The sequence below is a fragment of the Crocodylus siamensis genome, chromosome 5 (assembly GCF_052110815.1).
Source record: "Crocodylus siamensis isolate JL-2025a chromosome 5, ASM5211081v1, whole genome shotgun sequence".
In the NCBI taxonomy this organism is placed as follows: Eukaryota; Metazoa; Chordata; order Crocodylia; family Crocodylidae; genus Crocodylus; species Crocodylus siamensis.
This window is the reverse complement of record NC_143399.1, coordinates 175,574,381-175,596,377: the sequence shown is the minus strand read 5'-3', so window position 1 is coordinate 175,596,377 and position 21,997 is coordinate 175,574,381. Positions and strand designations below refer to the sequence as shown.

The window sequence follows — 21,997 nt, the reverse complement described above, 5'->3', positions numbered from 1 at the left end:
ACACACCAGTATCTCTTCACTCATAACCCAGTCTTTCCCAGTAACTTTTTCAAATCAACAATTCAGTAACCATCCTTACCTTCACCTCACACCATAGGCGGTAGAAGATCAGGGCTAATGGGGTATAGTCCCCCCAAATATGGGGCAGCAGGTAGGGCAGCCCAGATCAATGCCCAGCACAGCAGACTAGTCTCAGTCTGTGAAAGGGAAGGCAGGGTGGCAGATCGAGGCCCCCACAGTGAGGGAGAGAGTGAGGCAGAGGCAGGGACTGGGGTGAACAGAGCCGCGGGATGGGTCTTGGGACTACCCAAGCCTTGGGCAGCTTGTCCAGGGGTGCAGGGGGCTCCTGCCACCGCATGCACCCCAGGAGAGTCATGGGTGGGCACGTGCCCCCCAAATTTGTATGCAGAGTGGGGGTGGGATGCTACTGCAGGCTTGTCTCTGCACCTCACTTCCTTCGCCACTGCTGTGGGAGCTGCGTGACCTCAAGTGCCTGCAGCTGTCGGGCAGGCAAGGGATGCAGCACAGCCTGGGGGTGGCAGGCACATGGGGGTGACCACGCAGCTTCTGAGGCAATGGCAGTGGGGTGCAAAAGCCAGCTTGCAGCAGCATCCTGCCTCTGCCCCACACACAAATCCGGGGGGCCTGTGTAGGAGCCCCCTGTGCTCCTGAACAAACCGTGCAGGAGCTCTGATCACCCCACAACCCTCCGCACAGGACTAGCTGCATACTCCTGGTGGAAGCCCCCTGTGCTCCTGGTCAAGCCGCCTGGGGCTCCGATTGCCCCACGACCCTCCGCAACTCCAAAGCCCCATTCACTCCAGCTCCTGCCCCTGCCCCACTGCCTCCCTCATTATGGGGGCCTCAATCTACCCCCCCACCTGCTGCTCCTTCCCTTCCACAGATGCACGCTGTCAGCCCCCCCATTAATATTTTCTCCCTCTACCTATGCCTCACACATGCTTACACAGCACAACCCATCTTCATGTATTTACCTCAGTACCCATTGTCTGGCAGCCAGTCTCCTTCACACGCACAGGAATTCTGTTCAAGAGTAATCAAGGCTTCTCTGATCTCACTGGAAAATGAAAGAGAAGTGACAAATGGAATAAGCACAAAGCAAGCTCTCTGCCATCCTCCTGGGATCTGCTGCTGCTTATAGGATTGGCAAGACTCTCGAGAGTTGCTTAGTGTAAACCCCTACACAAATTCAGAGTTCATTTTTACTAAACCGTCCCAGATAAATAACTGTCCAGCCACTTCTTGAAAATCTCCAGTGAAGAAGATTTCACAGCTTACCTTGTTCCATTGATGGACTGGCCCAGGCTAACATCCTAAAGGATAGCCAGCATGGGTTTGTTGCGGGTAGGTCTTGTTTGACCAATCTCATTTCCTTCTATGACCGGGTGATCTATCACCTGGACGAGGGAGAAGAGATTGATGTCATATATCTTGACTTCAAAAAAGCTTTTGATCTGGTATCCCATGATCACCTCTTGGCCAAACTGCCCAGTTGTGGCCTTGGCTCCACCACGATCCACTGGCTGGGAAATTGGCTCCGTGGTTGGACCCAGAGGGTTGTAATTGATGGCAGTCACTCATCGTGGTGCCCTGTGACCAGTGGGGTCCCTCAAGGCTCTGTCCTGGGACCCATACTGTTCAACATCTTCATTAATGATGTGGACATTGGAGTCAGGAGTGGACTGGTCAAGTTCGCCGATGACACCAAACTTTGGGGCAAAGCATCCACACCAGAAGATAGGTGGGTGATCCAGGCTGACCTGGACAAGCTCAGCAAATGGGCAGACGAGAACCTGATGGTGTTTAACACCGATAAATGCAAGGTTCTCCACCTTGGGAGGAAAAACCTGCAGCATCCTTGTAGGCTCGGCAGTGCTACGTTGGATAGCACTAGAGAAGAAAGAGACCTGGGGGTCATCATTGACCACAAGATGAACATGAGCCTGCAATGCGATGCTGCAGCTAATAAAGCGACCAAAATGCTGGCTTGCATCCATAGATGCTTCTCGAGCAAATCCTGGGACGTCATTCTCCCCTTGTACTCGGCCTTGGTGAGGCTGCAGCTGGAGTACTGCATCTAGTTTTGGGCTCCACAATTCAAAAAGGATGTGGAGAAGCTTGAGAGAGTCCAGAGAAGAGCCACGCGCATGATCAGAGGTCAGGAAAACAGACCTTACGACAACAAGCTGAGAACCATGGGGCTCTTTATCCTGGAAAAGCGCAGGCTCAGGGGTGATCTGATGGCCACCTTTAAGCTTATCAGGGGTGACCACCAGGATCTGGGGGAATGTCTGTTCACCAGAGCGCCCCAAGGGATGACGAGGTCAAATGGTCACAAACTCCTGCAAGACCGTTTCAGGCTGGACATAAGGAAGAATTTCTTTACTGTCCGAGCCCCCAAGGTCTGGAACAGTCTGCCAGCGGAGATGGTTCAAGCACCTACATTGAACACCTTCAAGAGTAAATTGGATGCTTATCTTGCTGGGATCCTATGACCCCAGCTGACTTCCTGCCCTTTGGGCAGGGGGCTGGACTCGATGATCTCCCGAGGTCCCTTCCAGCCCTGATGTCTATGAAATCTATGAAATCATTGTCCTAGTGTTTTACAGTCAGAAGTTTTTTTCTGACATTTAATCGAAATCCGTTTCACTGTAATTTAAACTTAGCCACATGTCCTACCCTCTGCAAGCAGGGAGAGAACAGTGCATCTGAATCTTTTATCTCCATCTTCTGTGTGTTGTTCAGCTGGTACAATCTACCCTCACTATAACAGGAAAAAAGAATGTATTTTTAGTGGAGTAATGGCTTGGTTTACCTCACTGATAGTGTTGGCTGGACAACTGGCACCCTCCCTTGCCTCCACCCTATTCTGTTAAAATCAATTTAATTTAGGGCACAGTTTGTCTGTATTGTTTAATTAACATTTTCCAGTGGCTTGGAATTCTTACCCTATTCATTATATGTGTATGTAATGCAACAGCTATTCTTTACTCACGGCGTAGAATTAAAAAAAAAAAGTGTACTTCCAAATTATATTCCTGTGTGATGAAATGAACAAGTCTCTATCCTCTGCTGCATTGTATTTTTATAATTTCCAAGCAGCATTGTTAGCACTGTATAGCTCTTTCCTCGCTACACGATTAATACTTAATTAGCTCTGGTGGGTCTGAGCTGATATAGGAGAGGTCTGTCAGTTCATGGATATCAAAGCTGGCCATAAATCACTTCAGCAGTGAAAGTGTTAGTCCATACTTTCTGATGGTAGAGATGAACAGCTCCCCAGTGCATTGTGGGATGGATCAGGCCACAGACTGAGGCACAGAGTAGCTAGACCAGCAGCAGATTCCAGTCCTAGTGCTGCTGTTCACAATGTCACAGCTTCTCAAAACAATAGTATGTAGCATTTAGATATATAGCCATTAGAAAGTAACGTGAGATGGATGGCAAAGAATCTGTCTTCCTAGAGGCCATGTAAGTGGCACCTGAGCAGACTGTTTTGCCCATCTGATGGTCCTGTGTTAGAAGCATATCAGGCTATTCCTACTTCCATCACACAGGAGACACCTATCTTCTTGATTTCTAAGTTGTTTTTCCTATAATTTATCTAATGTCTGTGAAAGTTGGGCACAGCAGTAGTTTTCTGAACAGTTGCTACAGTGAGTTATTAATCAGTTGACTCAAAACCATCTAAAGCAGGGGCAGGCAAAGTCTGGCCCATGGCAGACTCCATTTCCCAGCAGCCCCTGCCTGCGTTGCTGAAGCCAGTTTCCATGGAGACCCCAGGAGTGGCAGCGCCTTGACAACAGGGTGCTGGCTTTCCATAGAGACTGGCCTCACCAGTGCTGGCAGGGTGCTCAGCTGGGAAGGCAGCTGCTCCAGGGCTTGGGTCTGTCACTGGTCCCTCCTTGTCCTTCCCCCGTACCCCTTCAGTTTGCTATACCTGCCCATTATACCTTTGCTGAAATCTGAATATTCGTTCTTCAGGGCAGGTATAGACACATAGCTTTTTCACAGAGCCAGCTAGAATAGGGTCACAGTTGGGGTCTTTCAGTTCTTCATAATATTAATAACTGATAACAAAAAGGGTAATTATTGACCTTTTCCTGAGGAAGAGCTGGGCATAGAAAAACAGAAAAGGTTCCTGAGCTTATCACAAATCTTGCCAACTTTTTGACAAACAGCTGTTTGGGCCCATTACAAAGCAAGCCAAGGAAGGCTTCATTCTAAAAGGTTCATGCAGCTTTACTGATGACTAAATTAATGAGAAATGGACTTTATTTTCTAGTTCTGTGCCACCTCTTTCTGATTCATTAGCTACGCTGGTCTTTTGCAGGTCAGAACTCACTTCCTGCTGTGACGCTGCTCACAACTTCATTGCTTCTCAAAACAATACCCCACTGGGAAGTAACTTGAGTTATGAAGTGGACCATAAAAAGGTTATCCATATCACAAAAGACATTTTTAGGATGCTGCCTGCGGTAAGAACAGGTCCTATGACATTTTTGTTTTTATAACAATGGAGATACAAATGTTTTATATTGATAATGAGAGTTGTTTGTTTTGGGTCTCTTAGAGGGATCCCCCCTTTCTACACTATTCTTTATTCCCTTATCAAGGATTTGCTTCTTGATAACTGCCTTAGGAGAGATTTTGGTGGGACTCTCTTTAATGCTCATCAGCACTGCTCAGCTTAGCCACAGGGTCACTAGCAAGCAGCCCAGCAAGTTGCTTCCTCTTGCAGGAACCAAACATATTTTCTACTCCGAGGGCACATTTACATGTTCATTAATGTGCAGTGGTTACTGTATTTAGTATTTATATAATCAAGTACTAAATAAATGCACAGTAACTGGAGTTACTGTACAGTAGTGCTGGTGAATCCCTTTTGAGTGGCACTAATGCACAATAGTCTAATAGTACTTCACAGCAGTGTATTAGCACTGTTTGTGCTAGGATGTGCTGCTGCACAGTTTTATTAGGCTACTGCATAGTTAGCATCTCATATAGACATGCCCCAAGAGTTCAAGCTCATGGACTGAACCCTACTCTTCACTATTACATTGTTCTTCTGATTCTTATTTTCAAATGCTTATGAAATATTTTAATCTTCAATAACTATTTCATATTGTCCACCCCAATCCTGGTCACTCTGATGTGGGCTTATGGCTATTGTTATGCATATTCTCTCAGAGGACTGCCAGATTTGAACTAACACCTTCCACAACTGAAAATACTAACCTTTATGGGTTTGTGTAACAGGGCACCCAAGAAAAATTTTTGTAATACCCTGTTCTAAGGGCAGTCCACCTTGCTCTCACCCACCATGCCTTGATGTTAATTGGCATATATATTGCAGGAGGCTGCCCTGATATTGTTATAATGACCACCCAACTTGTGGTCTTGGCCTTGTGGGCCAATCACATCTCTCCATACCTTCCCTACACCATGTCCCATGCCTCACAGATGGCATCCTTGCAGATGGTCTGTTGCTGATATAGCTCCTCTCTGGGCCTTCCGACCCCTTGGTCTCTCTCAGCCCCACTCAGGTTGCCAGACCCCTTGGGCTTTCCTCTGGGCCCTCAGACTCCTCAGTCTCATGCAATCAGTCACTGGGCTATCTGCCCCTTGGTCTCTCTCTCAGCCCCTCTCCCAGTTGTCAGCTTCTATCTTGGTCCCTTATCTTAGACCCTGTTAAATCTTCACTTTCCCAGCTTCTTTCCAGCCCTTGGACCCAGCTGAACCTGCAACCCTATCTAAGCCTAGCCCTTCTCCAGTCAGATGTCTGCCTTAGAATCCATTTACTCCCTTCATCAGGCCTAGCCTCACCTGCCAGTCCCTGGGTCAGCTGACTCTAATTAGTCCTGACCCCACCTGCCAGTGGCTCTGCAGACTGCCTGACCTCTTAAAGTGGCAAGCATGTCAAGTGCCCTGCCACAGTTGGACTAGAGTCAGGCTTTGTAAGTGAATCTGTAACAGATTCACAACCTCTGGGGTTTTGGATCAGAACGGGGGACACTAATCTTTGAATTATATGTGTACCTCACTTCTGCTGCATATACATTTTCAAATGACCTGGCAGAATTCTCCTGGGTTTGTTCCTGGTAGAAAATATACCCAGATATACCTGAACAGACATTTGAATTCCAAATCCCTGAAGTGCAGAGAGCATGCAGTGCTGATGCTACACAGCAGGGGACCCCTGTAAACACATCTCAGCATGTTCTGCAGGCTCCCTCAGTCTTCCTGGCAACAGATAGTAGCAGTGTACAGGGCAGCCCTGACTGGCTGACCCAAACTGCTTAGAGTCAGTCTGTGTCTCCCTGCTACACAATGTGGCATTTTTGAAGGAGGCATATTCTGCTCTCTGTTTGGCAGGAGTAGTAGAGTCCAGACCAAGCAACATACTGTCTCTGGGACTGGGGAGGGAGGGAAAGCAAAACACTCTGGGATGCTAAAGACTGTTGTAGCTTCTCTCCAAACAGTAAATTGTACAGACATTTGTTCTACCAGGAGTGATTTAACCCTCATTCTTCCCAGGTTATTTTTCTCCTGAAACAGGCATTTTTGCTTTAGGAGAAAAATTTGAAATCTTTGCAGCCATAGGCATCTGACCCTTGGGGCTCTCCATGGTTTGGGAAATTCAGTGGCGGGGCATGGTGGCCATTAATATGGACACCCTGCCCTACTGCCAAATATGCAGACCCCAATCCCCATACTCTTGTGGCTGGATGAGGCCAGGCCATGCTCCCCACCCCAGGCTGAATGGGGTTGGGCCGCCCCCTTTCCCTGTGGGGCCAGGTTGGGGCTGCACCATACCCTTTTCTCCTGCATGGGGCCAGGTTAAGTCCCCTGCCCTCTGTGGGACTAGGCATGAGCTGGGCCACACCCGCTATGTCCTGTGGGACTGGGTTGGGGATGAGCCACTCCCCTTTTCCCCCCAGGGGAAATGCCCTCTCCCTCTACTCCACAGGGCCAGGTTAGAGCTGGTCTGTCCCTGAGCCCCTTCACCCAGTTGGATTGTGCCCTGCTGCAATCACCCCATGTGGGATTGGAACCTCCTACTGGATCTGGCCTGTGGATGACCTGGTCACTCCCCATTCAGTCCCCCACCCAAAAAGGTTGAGCGCCCCTACCCTAATGTGTACCTGACAAGAGATACCTTTTGACACCTCTCACAACTTCCATGACTTACGTATGCTCTAGTACAGGGGAAAATGCAAAATGCAGCCCGTGGGCCAGATGCAGCCCGCCAGGCCATTCTATCTGGCCTGCAGGTCCCCTAAAAAATTTAGAAAGTTAATATTTATCTGCCCCTGGGTGCCTGTCATACAGCCCTCAATGCCTTGCCGAAACTCAGTAAGCGGCCCTCTGCCTGAAATAATTGCCTTCCCCTGCCCTAGTACTATTGATCTGATTTTCATCTCACACTGCTTTAAGTTTGGAGCAATTGGGAGTTACAGTGATATAAAACTGAACTAAGTTAAAGGAGAATTATATGTATGATATCTGCTTATATGTATATGTACTTTCTGTGGCAACCAGGGTAGTCTTGCCAAAGTGCCCTGTCATTAGAATACAATATGTTTCTGTACTAAAACAGACCAAAGTCAAATTCTTTCCAGGATCAAAAAGGTGCAGTTTTTCTCCAAATAAAACCCTTTTGTTATTTATCTTAAGAGAAAATTTTGTGGCAATTAATGTTTGCCTGTTTCCCTCTCCTCCTCATTTTCCCATAGAGCACTCACTGCTCCATCTCTCTTATTCTGTCTCAGAATAAGTGGCCAGTCTGAGAAGAGAATTTAAAGGAATTACTGATTGGGGTTGCAGGCCTCACAGAACCCTAAAGTCTCCCAAACTTATAATTATCTCATATGGTCTTAATTAGCAGGGTCTAGGTTTTACTATGTATCAGTTGCCCCATGGCAACTTTCTCTGTGCCCCAAGTACCATGCAGTAAATGAAATCCAGGGCAACTTAACCATATCTCATTTGGGTTAAGCTGCCCCAGTTTAGCTTACCACAGGAAAAAAATGGGCACAGGGAGAGTTACTGTGGAGCTGCTGAGGTATAGTAAATCCCCATTCTTTGTTAAAAGCAGGCACACAACTAATGCTAAATGTGCATATGGGATCACACAGAATTTATTGGGGTTGTGACTTTAAAGTGTTTTGGAAACCTCTGCTGTGGTCCTATTAATTTGCTCAGGAACACAGGTATACTATCTGTTTAATACGATACAACACTGAATATACATTTCTAGGAAAGGAAAAGAGAGAGTAATGCATATTTTTGTTCAGTTCTAATAATGCAACATTACTTCCCCAAACCACTGAAAGCAAAAATAGCAGCTCCTCCTCCATTCCTTATTTATTCAGGGCTCTCTAGCCAGGATTGCTTCTGGCAGACTGGTTTGCTGCATTCTGTTTACTTCCTCTAACTTAGTGAACCTAGCCAGCATGAACAAACTTTCTCACTGGAACTGGGGTGTTGGGGGAGAGGAACTAACCAAACTCATGCCTCTTTATATCCTTGCAGTCCCCTCCCTTTCTGAGCTACCCGTTCAAGCACTGTGCAGTGGTTGGAAATGGGGGCATTCTGAAAAACTCCAGCTGTGGCACTGAAATTGATAATTCTGACTTTGTATTCAGGTAAGAGCTGTTAAATTATACTGTAATCAGAATGTATTAAAACTCTTAAAAAGCCTGGTAGGCTGAAAAGTACAGCAACAATCAGAGCACACAGTATGGGCATACAGTAAAGACACACTTCTTCCTCTTTTGTCTATCTCCCTGTTCTATTCTTTGCTACAATATTCAAGGATGCTGTTCTGCTCTATAAATTTCAGTCTCTGTCTATTTATAAGAAAAGAATAGAGTTTTAGTGATAACATGTCTATGACTGCAGGGAAATCCAGCCACCCGGATATATTCTAGTGTAGACGTTAATCATCTGAGATGCTGAGATTGTCAGTTACTGAACTGTCATCTGAGGGTGAAGGGCATGATCTCTGGATTGGGAAAAGAGATTTAAAAAGGCTCTGGTACAAGATGGCATAAAGTATGTTAAATGCTGTCCTCTTGCCCTGTAGCCTGTGGGTGCAGACAAAAGTGCACCTCCCAATTCTAACTCATGGTGATTCTTAGGAAGTGCCATGAGTTAGACTGACCCTCCTGACTCAACAGACGTTATCTGTTGGGTGGGGAGGGTGGAGGATTGGCTCCAATTTGGAGCCAAGTCTAGCTCTGCCTCCTCTCTTGCAGCTCTGTTGCTGTCTCTGACTGGGACGGGGAGAAGAGGCAGGGGAGGGAGGTCCGTTCTGGGGTTTTCTCAGCCCCGCTGGAGTGGGGAGTGAGTAAATTGGAGCCCGCACCAGGTGAAGGGCTTCAATCCACCCGCCCCCCCTCCAGTGGGAGTGAGAGAACCCCAAAAGGACCCTCTCTCCCCTGCCTTCTCTCAGTCCTATCCAGAGACATCAGCTGGGGCCAGGCTGGAGCAGGCAGAAATTAATAAAGACTCTCTGCTTTGGAGAATCTTTCATTTTAACCTCATACAATGAGAGTTAATTTGTCACACGATTAAAGTGTTCTACAGCTGTGCTGTTCTGTGTGGGCACAGCTTTAGACACTTTCAAGGGGCCAGTTGCACAACAAATGTATTTTCTGTCTGTGTCCTATATGTTTTCAGGCTCCAGTCCAGCAAATCGCTTTGGTATACAGTATGTTTATCTTTTAGTACATCATGTTGACAACAATGGAATTAAGTAGACCCATTAAGTCCCTAAGTCTCATTTTTAAAAGTGATGTATTTACTTAAAAATCACATTGGATATCAATAGGATTAGCTCTTAAATCACTTAAGAGGAAACTGAGGGGCCAAATATGTAAAGGTTATGTAAGCACCCAAAGGTAGAGGTGGGTACCTGGTTGGATTTTCAAAATTTCTTGCATATCTAACTCAGTGGTTTTCAACCTTCTTTCATTTGCGGACCCCTAAAAAATTTCAAATGGAGGTGTGGACCCCTTCGAAAATTTTGAATGGAGTTGCAGACTCATTTGAATTGTAAATGTGGTTATTCACATAATTTTGATTAATCATAGTCATCTTTCACGGACCCCAAAAACATAAGTCTGTGGGCCCCCAGGTGTCCATGGACCACAGGTTGAAAACCAGTGATCTAACTGACTGGGAATTCAGCTGGGCTGACTTCCCATCCCTGGCACTAGGGGAGAGGCTGGACACCTTCAAGTCAGCTGGCCCAGACAGCTTACACCCCAGGGTACTTAAGGAGCTGGCAAGCATCATAGCTCTGCCACTGGCAGAGATCTCTGAGAACTCATGGCATTCAGGCAGAGTGCCCAAAGATTGGAAGAAGGCCAATGTGGTGTCTTCAAGAATGGGAGGAAAGTAGATCCAGGGAACTACAGGCCCATCAGCCTGACCTCTGTCCCCGGGAAGATCTTGGAGAAAATCATCGAAGAGACCATTCTTGACAAACTGGCTGAAGGCAGTTTCCTAAGGTATAGCAAGCACAGGTTTGTTGCGGGTAGGTGTTGCCTGACGAATCTCATTTCTTTCTGTGACCAGGTCACATATCACCTGGATAAGGGAGAAGAGATTGACATCATATATCTCGACTTTAAAAAAGCTTTCAATTTGGTATCCCATGATTGTGTTATAGAAAAACTGGCCAATTGAGGCCTGAGCTATATCACAGTCCGCTGGCTGGGGCATTGGCTTTGAGGTTGGACCCAGAGAGTGGTAGTTGACGGAAGTCGATCATTGTGGTGCACTGTGACCAGTGCAGTCCCCCAAGGCTCCGTCCTTGGGCCTATTCTTTTCAACATCTTCATTAATGATGTGGACATTGGTGTCAGAAGCAGACTGGCCAAGTTCGTTGATGACACCAAACTTTGAAGTAAAGTGTCCACACCCGAGGACAGGATGGTGATCCAAACTGACCTTGACAGGCTCGGAAAATGGGCGGATGAAAACCTGATGGCCTTCAACACCAACAAATGCAAGGTACTCCACCTTGGGAAGAAAAACCTGCAGCCTGCTTATAGGCTCAGCAGTGCTACGCTTGCTAGCACCATGGCTGAAAGGGACTTTGGGGTCATGATTGATCACAAGATGAATATGAGCCACCAATGTGATGTTGCAGCCCAAAAGCAAGCAAAACTCTGGCTTGCATCCATAAATGCTTCTCTAGCAAATCCCAGGATGTCATCCTCCCACTGTACTCGGCCTTGATGAGGCCGCAGCTGGAGTACTGTATCCAGTTCTGGGCTCCACGATTTAAAAAGGATGTGGAGAAGCTTGAGAGAGTCCAGAGGAGAGCCATGCGCATGATCAGAAGGCAAGAAAACAGGCCTTATGGTGAGAGGCTGAGAGCTATGGGACTCTTCAGCCTGAAAAAGCATAGGCTCAGGGGGGACCTGGTGGCTGCCTGTAAGTATATAAGGGGTGTACATCAGGATCTGGGGGAACGCCTGTTCACCAGAGCGCCCCTTTGGGATGACAAGGTCAAACAGTCACAAACTTCTCCAAGACCGTTTCAGGCTGGACATAAGAAAGAACTTCTTTACAGTCCAAGTCCCCAAGGCCTGGAACAGACTGCCATCAGAGGTGGTGCAAGCACCTAGTCTGGACTCATTTAAGAGTCAATTGGACGTTTATCATGCAGGGATCATGTGACCCCAGCTGACTTCCTGCCCCTGGGGCAGGGGGCTGGACTCGATGATCTTCCAAGGTCCCCTCCAGCCCCAATGTCTATGAAATCTCCCCACCCCATCGGGCAGAGTGGCTAGTGCCTTCACCTAGCCCAGGGGCAGGCAAATTGTGGCCCATGGGCCGCATCCAGCCTGCCAGGCACTTTCATCCAGCCTGCAGGCACCCACCCAGCTGTATCCTGCCCAGCTCTTCTGCCCATGAGGGTGGGAGTGAGGCGCCCACATATTTAGACACCACACAAGATACCCTATTTTGCCTTGCTCCCACCCTTGTGGGCGGAAGGGCCTGGGCCCAGCCAGCATGCAGCTTCCAGGTGGGACTGCTGCTGCCACTGCTGCAGCCGCCATGGGACATGTTCAGCTTCCGCAGTGCCTCATTCACTCCAGGCAGCAGGTAGAGAAGCAGTGGGGTTGGGAGCGGGGCAGGAAGCATGAGGCTGGGGCTGGTGGCAGCCCAGAGCCCGTGCCCAGGAGGCCAGTGGGAGCATGGAGCTTGGGCAGGGTGTGGGTGTGGGTGTAAGGGATTATGGCGAGAAGTGGGGTTTCCTCACATCCTTCCCTCCAAATGGTGCACAGCCTCTGTCGGCAGCAGCAGTAGCACCAGCAGGTGTGGGCACTTGTGCCCGGTGCAGGGACTGCTGCCTGGCAGTGCATGGCTCTGGCGAGCACTGCACACGGTGGTGAGAAGTGAAGCCCAGCCAGGCCACCTCTATTGCAGGGGCTCCATGTGATGCACTTGCACCTCTTGGCACTTGTGCAGCACTGGGAAAGCCCAGCATGCTGGAGCTGGCCGCCCCCTTGCTGCTGAGGTCCTGGGACTCCACCAGAAGCGGAGAGGAGCCCCACCCACTGCTTCCCCATAGAGTCCCAGGACCTGCATGGCAGGGGGCGAGGAAGGCAGCCAGCTCCAGCGTGTGGGACTTCCACAGTGCTGCACAAGTTCAGGGGGCTGCATATGCATCATATGGAGCCCCCGCAATGGAGGCAGCCTGGCCGGGCTGCACTCCTCACCCCCATGTGCAGCACTGGCCAGAGCTGTGTGCCATCAGACACTAGCACCAGCACCAATACAAGTGCCCCAAATACCCCTACCTGCTGGTGTTTCTGTTGCTGTCAGAGGGGGCTGTGCACCATGCAGGGGAAGGGGGTGAGGGAGTCGCCAGATTCTGCCATGATCTCTCTCTACTCCACAAAAGCCACACACCCACACCATGGATCCACAACTTCCCCAAATATATACACACACCCAACATATCCTATTGCTTCCCCATACCCTACCATACACACACATGCTACTATACAGACACACCCACATACACACACCCCTCACACCCACTCCCACACTCCACCACACACACGCACAATATACAAGAGTAAGACTTTATTTTTGAGTCATTCTGCAATCACCTCTATATACTTTATGCAAATACAAATCACAACAAAAATATTTTTTGTAATAAAATTAAAATATATAATAGTAGGTGTTTGACTTTTAGTGTATGATTTGTTTTTTTTTTCCAAGATGGAAAATTCCCTGCCCAAAGGAATATTTTCAGGGGGCAAGTGGAAGTATTTCCAGTAGCAAAGGTCAGGGGTTAGGGGAGGACATTCTGGTTCCAAGACTGGAGTGGAGGTGGAAGGCAACAGTCAAGGGGCAGAACTACGTACATGGCCCTCAACAGCTCACCAAAACTCATTAAGCGGCCCTCCAGCCAAAACAATCGCCTGACCTGGGCCTAGCCCTTGTGCTGTCTCAAAGGGAGTTTGAACCTGGGCTGCTCTGAGTTACCAATACAGTGTTCAAACCACCATGCTGCAGGTTCAGTCCCTTCACTAATGCACCATTAGATACCAAGCCATAGCCCCTGCATTTAATATAATCATTAGGGCAAAAAATGGATGGAGGGCAGTATGGGAGGAAACTCCATCTTACTGGAACTGACACTCCTAGCCCTGTCAGGCCAGCAGCCACCTCCTGGCTCTGCATATCTCCTACATTCTTTTTAATTGTTGCCACCCAGGAGGCTAGCTTTAAAAGGAGTGCCAGAGAATGAGGTGGCTAATGGCTGACCTGTGGTGTAGTTATTATAATACTGTGTTGGAAGAAGCCCAGGCTTCTTTGGTGCGTGGAGCCTAGAATCCAGGTTCTCTGACTTCCTAGGTGACTGCCCTAGTAACTCAGGTTGTGGGGGCAAAGCATAGGAAGCCTCTCCTCTGTCTCTGTTGCAAGTTAGAACATGCAGTCTACACATGTGGATGACTACATACACTAGCAGGTTACATGCCTAGGAACAGAATTATGATCTGGGTATAAATGGCATTTTTGGCACCTAAATAACCAAGTAGGGAACAGAATGCTACCCTAGACACCTTTAGAAAACTGTCATGAAACAACAAGCAAAGCAATATTTAAATACCTTTTAAATATCTCTGGGATTTAGTGCCCAACACAAAGTACTTCATAGCATTCATAGTCAAAACACACTCCTCCTGTCCTGTACTGCTGAGACACAGCTTCTGGCTTCTGTGGAAGAACTGGCAAACTAATCAAATAAAAATGTTATGGTGGGGAACCTTTTTTTTTTCTTTGTCAGTTGTGAAAATCAATTTTCCACCCTTTTCTCCATCATCAGTTTTCCATATTGTTAACCATAGGCTTGCTTTTCCATGACTCTGGACTCCTCTGGCCATGCAGATCTCTACTGAATTTCATCACCTTTCTTAGTTGTGACAAGCAATAAATTGCCTCCAAATAAGAAAAAAAAAAAGATTTTCTTACAGTTTTGAAGTTAGAGAGTCAGCCTGGATAGAAGGGATGAATCTACAAATTGAAATGCTAAGGCTAAGTGTAGCAGGCTCTTAAAGAGCACATTTGGTAGACCTAATTCATCCTAGAACCTTTTCCATTTTTATTGTTTAGACTTTAGTTTTTACTAATGAATCCAGTGTTTTAGTAGTTAAAAAGCACTTTGTCATTGTTGCCTTGATACAACCATTGATTGACTATGCCAGCTGAATCGTCAGTATTGCTGACACTGGGCACATCTACACATGCAGTTAGCATGGCTGAATAAACTCTGGCACAGTTTGCACCAGAGTTTATTGCTCCCAGGCACAGTGTTACACATGCATGCAAAACTGCAGCACGTAATGCTGAAGCGGCATAGGCCCAGCTACCAGGGGGCCTTGGAGGGGCCAGAGTGCCAGCCTGGAGCTGCTCTACCTCAGCTCAGCATGCTGCAGAGGGGCCTGGCTGGAGCATGAGGGTGCTACAGTGCAGGGCTAAGCAGCAGGCAGCCCTATACTGTAGCACCCCTGTGCCCCAGGCAGCCCCTGTCACTGTCTACATGCATGTTGCGGTACACTAAATAACTGCACTGTAAGATAGTACTTGTGTTGGGCAGTACTATCCTACAGTCATAGATGGATTATTGCACAGATCAGCTGGGCCCAGGCCCAGGAGCCACTGCCAAACAGGAACCCTAGATGTGTGGAGAGCAGGCATGATGGGGGAAGGCAGAGGGGGACAGCTTGGTGCAAATGCAACCAGCAGCTAAGATGGGTCAGTTATGTATAACGCGATGGGGCATGACTGTGCCAGAGACCTGAGAGCAGCCGGAGCCTCTGGCAGCTGGAAGCAGAGTCTGGTGTGGTGCGTGGACAGGACCTGCCAGTGGTGGGGCAGCGCCAACACAGCCAGGTCCCAACCGTGATCCTGCACATTGGCCGCATGCTGCTGCAGCTGTACTCGGCTGTGGCAGAGTGAGGGGTTGCCCCCAGAGCTTGATTTGTACCACCTGCACCCAGTGGGCAGCAGCTTTGCACCCCCAATGCTGCCCAGCCACAGAGCGATGTTGTACAGGGTCCTGCGCAACCAGCCCTGGGGTCTGGCTCCAGCGTGGACCTGCAGGGTGGGGTTGGCCATGGCTCTTGCCCCAAGCCCATCCCACTCCGGCTGCTGCTCCAACTGCAGCCTGCAGGTGCAGGGGAAGGTGTGGGTTGGGGAGGGGGCCCAGGCCCAGGGCCTCAGTGAATCTTAATCCACTTCTCCCTACAGTGGAGTAAGTAGTTTATTCTGACTTAGTAGCACTGCACATGTAGGCAGCAATGCTTTACTATGGAGCTAATTAGTCAACTGCAGTAAAGTGCACGTGTAGATGCCCCCCACTGTATTTTATCAGAGAACTTAGATAAGATACAGTACTTTCTCTTGGTATGAAAGAGTGGCAGGACTGTCTAGTAATTAATTCAGCAAATTGGTAAATGGGGCTTTCTGCGTTATTTCTGGCTTTGTTAGTGACTCATTCTCTGATTTGTGAAAATGTGACTTTGTGCCTCAGCCAAAAAGATGAAATACCAATTTTTCAGAGATGCTAGAAGGTACTTATTATTTGTAAAGTGTTTATAGGAATCTATGGGGGATGATGTGTCACACAATTGATCAGTAGATGCATTTGTATATCACTTCAGGACATTTACAGTGGCATTCTATTTTAATAACTGTTTCTAAACCTCAGGTGTAACCTTCCTCCAACCACAGGAAGCATTAGCAAAGATGTTGGCAATAAAACAAATCTTGTGACTGTTAATCCAAGCATCATTGCACAGAAGTAAGTATTGCTACAATTTCGTTTCTTTGTCATATTGTTTCATTTTTTTGACATTGTTATAAACCTTTTGGAATGTCATCAGAGTTAGCAATGAATTCATACTGTTTTTATGGTTGATCTTTAAGATCTACTGGTGTAAACAAAATTATTAAGCTAGTCTCCTATTTTTTTGACAGCAAAGAGGCAACAATACAGAGAATAGCAGTGCCTCTATTTGAAACCCACTCACATTTTCCTTGTTATGGGCAATAGCAGCACTCCTCATTACAAGCCCATTCTCTGAAAAAAAATCACATTACAGCCATGCTTTTGGAAAGTTTTTCAGCATATGCTGAAATTCGTCATTGGATTTTAAACGTGTGCTTATATTGATCTCTCTCTTTTCGTTATTCCTAAAGTGTTTTGTCTTCCCTGACTTGACAAAAAAGTCTGGTAAGGACTTGCTAATTAATGTAGTACCTCAAATTATATTTTGGGTCATTAGCTGTTATAACTTGGGCTTATCTACAAAATGGACCTTGAATATATTACTAAGTTTGCTTCCATTTAAAAGTAAGGCAAAAACAGTACAGTAAGCAGAAAGCTGATAGAAGGGAGTTTGTCATCGAACTAGGGAGACAGCTGCAGTCTTCAGAATAAATTCTGCTTTGATGTTCATGCAACACTTATTGACTTAAATAGAGATATATTGTCGCCATATACCAGAATTTGGCGCTTTGACTTCAGCAGGGTTACTTACCCAAGGTGCAAGTGAAAGCAAATTTAGCCTAGTGACTTGGCAAAAGGACAGAGCTTCATGGCAGCTACTGAAGTTATTTATTGTTACTTACAGGTTTAATCATGATGTCTTAGTACATTTTCCTTGGATCTTGCTTCAGTTAAACCCTCCCTGAAGTTAATAGCAGTTGAGCTTGAATAAGAATGAAATGAAAATGAGTGAGGGTTTGGGATTCAGCCATTTGAACAATTTGATTATTAAGAGATAAGAGCCTTTGAAGGAGGAGAGGGCTGAAACTTGGCCTTGATTAACAGGGCTGCATTTGTTGTGTTTGCACTTTCAAGAGAGATCCTGAAAAGAACTAAGTCAATGGTCGCTCTAGACCTCTAGCTTGAAAAATCAGACCAGTATTTTTCACAAAGTCCTAATTCTGCAGCATTTCAGTGCATACTATTCTGTAACTCCCTAAGATGACTTGGATGCGTGAAGTTAGACACATGCATACATCTAGTGAGAATTAGCACCTTCATTTGTAGAGCTACCACTGTAGAGATGTAATGGATAATTTTTATCAAGATGTTTGTTACAATATGCATGTTTTAAAATGTTCTAGCTACATCTTCCTTTACAATTCCTGGGTTTGACCATTGCTGGAACAGATCCTGAATGAGTTGGTTATGAGTCTGATCTGCTTTGGCAATCCTTATATTACAGAGTAAATTATTTAGTGAATTTGCTGTTATTGTATATTACATCCAGGTTTTCATAACAGCATGTGCAAAACTGCCAACATGCATTATGGACATACATTTAGTAACAGTGTTCACAGATGATATCCATGAAGATCTGGCTTGTAACATTTTTATATCCATACAACATTCAGCCTTTCCTTCTCTGAAATTGATATATTCACTAAGCATTTCTATTTGACAGATACAAGAAGCTGAAAACAAAGACGATGACATTTCTGCAGAACATTGCAGTTTATGGAAATGCTTTTCTTTTATTGCCAGCATTTTCCTTCAGAAGCAACACAGCTGCTTCTTTTAAAGTATACCATACTCTTCACGAGTTTGGAGCAAAACAGAGGGCAATATTTTTTCATCCAGGGTACCTGAAAAGCCTTGCCCGGTTCTGGAGAACTAAGGGCGTGAAAGCATATCGATTGTCTTCTGGTTTTATGATCACTAGTGCTGCTGTTGAGCTGTGTGAAAATGTGAAGTTATATGGCTTCTGGCCTTTCTCAAAAAACATAGAGCAAGTGCCAATCAGCCATCACTATTATGATAACCAGCTGCCTAAACCAGGTTTCCATGCAATGCCTAAAGAATACAACCAAATTCTCAAGCTTCATGGGAAGGGTATTTTGAAGCTGCAGTTTGGTCAATGTGAATGAGACTAATCAGGTAAGTCACATTCTTCAAACATAAAGCATTTCAGTTCAAGTAAGTACCAAGCAAAATAGCATGGTCTGTTATCTCTCAAACGTGCAGTTTTCTCCCAAACAGCCAATGATAGCTACCTACATCAGGGGTTGAAAATCTACAGGCTGTTGGCTAGATCCAGCCTACAGAGAGATTTTATCTTGCCCATGAATCAGTGGGAAGAACTTTTGGTAGCGGGGAGCAGTGGCAAGTGACAACAGGGGAAACAGTGGCAGCTGCTGGGGTTGCAAGTGGTGGTCTGCCCTAGGATTAAGCAACATTAATTCAGCCCTCTGTTGCTAAAAGGTTGCTGACCCCTGATGTACATGAATTAGTAGGAGAAAGGACTTTTAAAAATAAATAAATGCATAGTACAATGAAGTTGAAAAGTTAGTCATATATGTTACTTTTCCTCCATGCTGTGGATCTCTAAAAGGTGCTTGTTAAATATATGCAGGATAGTCACAGATTATGATAGCCATAACTCTGTCAGTCATGTTCCATCATCCCAAAAATGTGTTGCTTCCTTATGCTCCTCTACGTTTGGTTTGGTGTGGCTTCCCAAAACGATATATTGTTTTAGTTAAAATTGGTTGTTTTACTGAAGATGGTCACACTGCATTTGAGAGAGGGCCAAATCCTAGCCCTGTACAGTCTTTTACCCTGTGCAAATGTACAGACAAGAGAGTATAGAAGGCCCTAAGACAATTCAGCCAGTTCTGAGCAGGCATATGGCTAGTGAACGACCCCTTCAACTTCCCTTCCTTAAGAGAAGAGGCATGGCTAAAATAATCCATGCTGTAGTAATATTCATTTGTAGAGCAGTCTCTTGGCAGCAGTGGAGAGACTACCAAAATTTACAGCAGCTCTTTGGGATGCACTGACCTAGATGGGAAGTGCACCTCAGAATATCCCAGAATCTGGGAAAAATAAATGTGACATAGGGTGCAGACAAATTGGCCTCTTGAAAGCACGTTAAAGCCACGCCCAAATGGAAGAGCACAGCTGCAGAGCTCCAATCCTGCAACAAATTAACCCTCATCTTATGAGGGCTCAAATGAAGACAGTCCAAAGCAGAGTGACTTCATTAATTTCTGGCTGCTCTGGCTTCAATAGCAGCCTGACCTGAGCTGCTGTCTCTGAATGGCATGGGGAGCGGGCAGGGGAAGGAGATCATTTCTGTAGTTTTCTCAGCCCCACTGGAATGGGAAGGCAACTAGGTTGGAGCCCTTCATCTTGAGGGGGTGGGGCTCCAGTCTACCCACCCTGCCACTCCAGTGGGGCTGAGAAAACCCCAGAATGACCTCCCTCTCCTGCCTCCCTGATAGGGCTGTGCAAAACAGCACCATTTTGTTTTGACTTCTGTTTAGCCATTTCAAAGGGACAGTGTTTCATTTCATCATTTTGTTTCGTTTTGTTTTGAAGCGCTATTCTGTTTGGTCGAAACACGTTGAAACAGCGAAATAGTTTCAGTGCTTCGCCCATAGGCTATAATGGGGAATCATGAAAATGCCTAAAACTTTGTCATTTCTTGCCTGATTCAGATAAAAAAACACAGGGATCATAGCCCCTTCTGAGGGCATGAAGTCTTCTGAGGGCATGAAGCCTCCCAGGAGTGTGGGCCCCCAGATCTGCACATGGGATGACAGGAGACTGCTGCTGCTGCTGCTGCTGCCTGAGGTCATAGGCAGCAGCAATCTTCTCAGCACTGGGCACAGGGTACTAGCAGGGTGCTCCCAGTGCCAGTCCCAGGCAGCAACAGCAGCCTGCTGCCATCCTGCATGCAGATCCAGGGGCCTGCGCCCCCCGGGAGGGCTGCAAGGCTGTGCCAGTCTCCTCCCAGGGAGCACGGGCCCCAGAACGTGCACACAGGATGGCTGCCCCTGATGCCTGGAACCGGCAATGAAGCCAGGCAGGCCCAGCTTTGGAACTCAAAATATTTCAAAACTTTCAAAACATTTTGAGTGCCCTCGTTTAGTTTCAAACCATTTTGAAGCCTTTTGTTTTGTTTCAAATTCACTTTGAAATGAAACACCTGGTGAAATTTCACATAGCCCTACTTCCCACTCCGCCCCCTCCAGGGACAGCAACAGGAAATAAAAGACAGAGAGGAGGAGCCAAGGGAAGACACAGCCTCTCTCTAGATTGATTGATAGCCTAGATTGGTTCTAAATTGGAGCCAATCCTCCACTATCCTGATCCAACAGCTAATGTCTGTTGGGTCAAGAAGATCAGTCTAACTCAGGGGCAGGCAAAAGACAGCCTGCGAACCACTTCTGGCACTCCAGGTACTTTCATCCAGCCCATGGGCACCCACCAATTAATTGTACCCCACCCAGCCTTCCTGTCCATGAGGGTGGGAATGAGGTGCCCACATATATACACATCCTCCAACATACCCTACTGAACCTTGCTCCCACCCTTGTGGGCAAAAGGGCGTGTCCCAGCCAGCAAACAGCCTCCAGGCAGGCTGCTGCTGCCACAACTGCAGCTGTCAGGGGACCTGCTTGGCTTCCCTGGCATCCCACTTGCTCTGGGCAGCAGGTAGGGAAGTGGCAGGAGTAGAGGCAGGGCAGAGCTGCAGTTGGGTGAGGGCAGGGAGTGTGAGGATGGGGCTGGTGGCAGGGCAGATCCTGCACCCAGTGGGGCGGTGGGAGCACAGAGCTTGAGTGGACAGGGTGTGGGTATGAAGGATCATGGCAGGATGTGGGGACCTCCCCCACATATCCCCCCCCAAATGGTAGACAGCCCCTGCAGGCAGCAGCAGGAGCACTAGCAGGTAGGGGCACTCAGGACATTTGTGCCTGGCACAGGCCCTGCTCCGGCCAGTGCTGCATATGGGGCCGAGAAGCAAAGCCCAGACAGGCCTCCTCTATAGCGGGGGCTCCATGCGGCACACCTGAAATCCTCGGCACTTGATGGGCAATGGGAGAGCCCGACAAGCTGGAGCTGGCTGCTTTCCCCAGCCCTGCTGTGCAGGTCCAGGGACTCTGTTAGAAGTGGAGGGGAGCTCTGCCTGCTGCTTCCTCTCAAAGTCCGAGGACCTGCATGGCAGGGAAGGCAACTGGCTCCAACATCTAGGGCTTTCCCAGTGCTGCGTAAGTGCTGGGGGCTGCACATGCGCTGTGTGGAGCCCCTGCAATAGAGGCGGCCTGGCTCAGCTCTGCTTCTCACCCCCATGTGCAGCACTGGCCAGAGCTGCATGCCGTTGGGCAGCAGCACCTGTGCCCAGCACAAGTGCCCCGAGCACCCCCACCTGCTGCTGCTTCTGCTGTAGCCAGAGGGGGCTGTGTGCTATGCAGGGGGGATGGTGAAGGGATCCCCACATCCCACCACAGTCCCTCACACTCCACAAAAGCCACATACCCACACCCTGCCCCCACAACCTCCCCACATAATCACACCCCCAACACCCTATTGCCCCACCATACACACACACCCTACCATACACACACACACACACACACACACAAAATATACAAGAGTAAGACTTTA

General features: G+C 47.5%; 1 protein-coding gene across 4 annotated transcripts in view; it reads left to right on the top strand.

The window, feature by feature from the left end:
- ST8SIA6 (ST8 alpha-N-acetyl-neuraminide alpha-2,8-sialyltransferase 6) overlaps positions 1-21,997 on the top strand; it is an 81,485-nt gene that overhangs the window by 47,616 nt on the left and 11,872 nt on the right. For all 4 annotated transcript variants that reach the window (XR_016442325.1, XM_090047226.1, XM_090047225.1 and 1 more), the window contains 4 exons: positions 4,355-4,499; positions 8,557-8,669; positions 16,268-16,360; positions 18,012-18,484. Coding sequence is in view for 3 of the 4 variants with exons in the window: in XM_090047226.1 (XP_089903352.1) it covers positions 4,355-4,499; positions 8,557-8,669; positions 16,268-16,360; positions 18,012-18,474 (814 nt within the window). In the remaining variant the exon portion in view is untranslated. The remainder of the gene's footprint in view (positions 1-4,354; positions 4,500-8,556; positions 8,670-16,267; positions 16,361-18,011; positions 18,485-21,997) is intronic.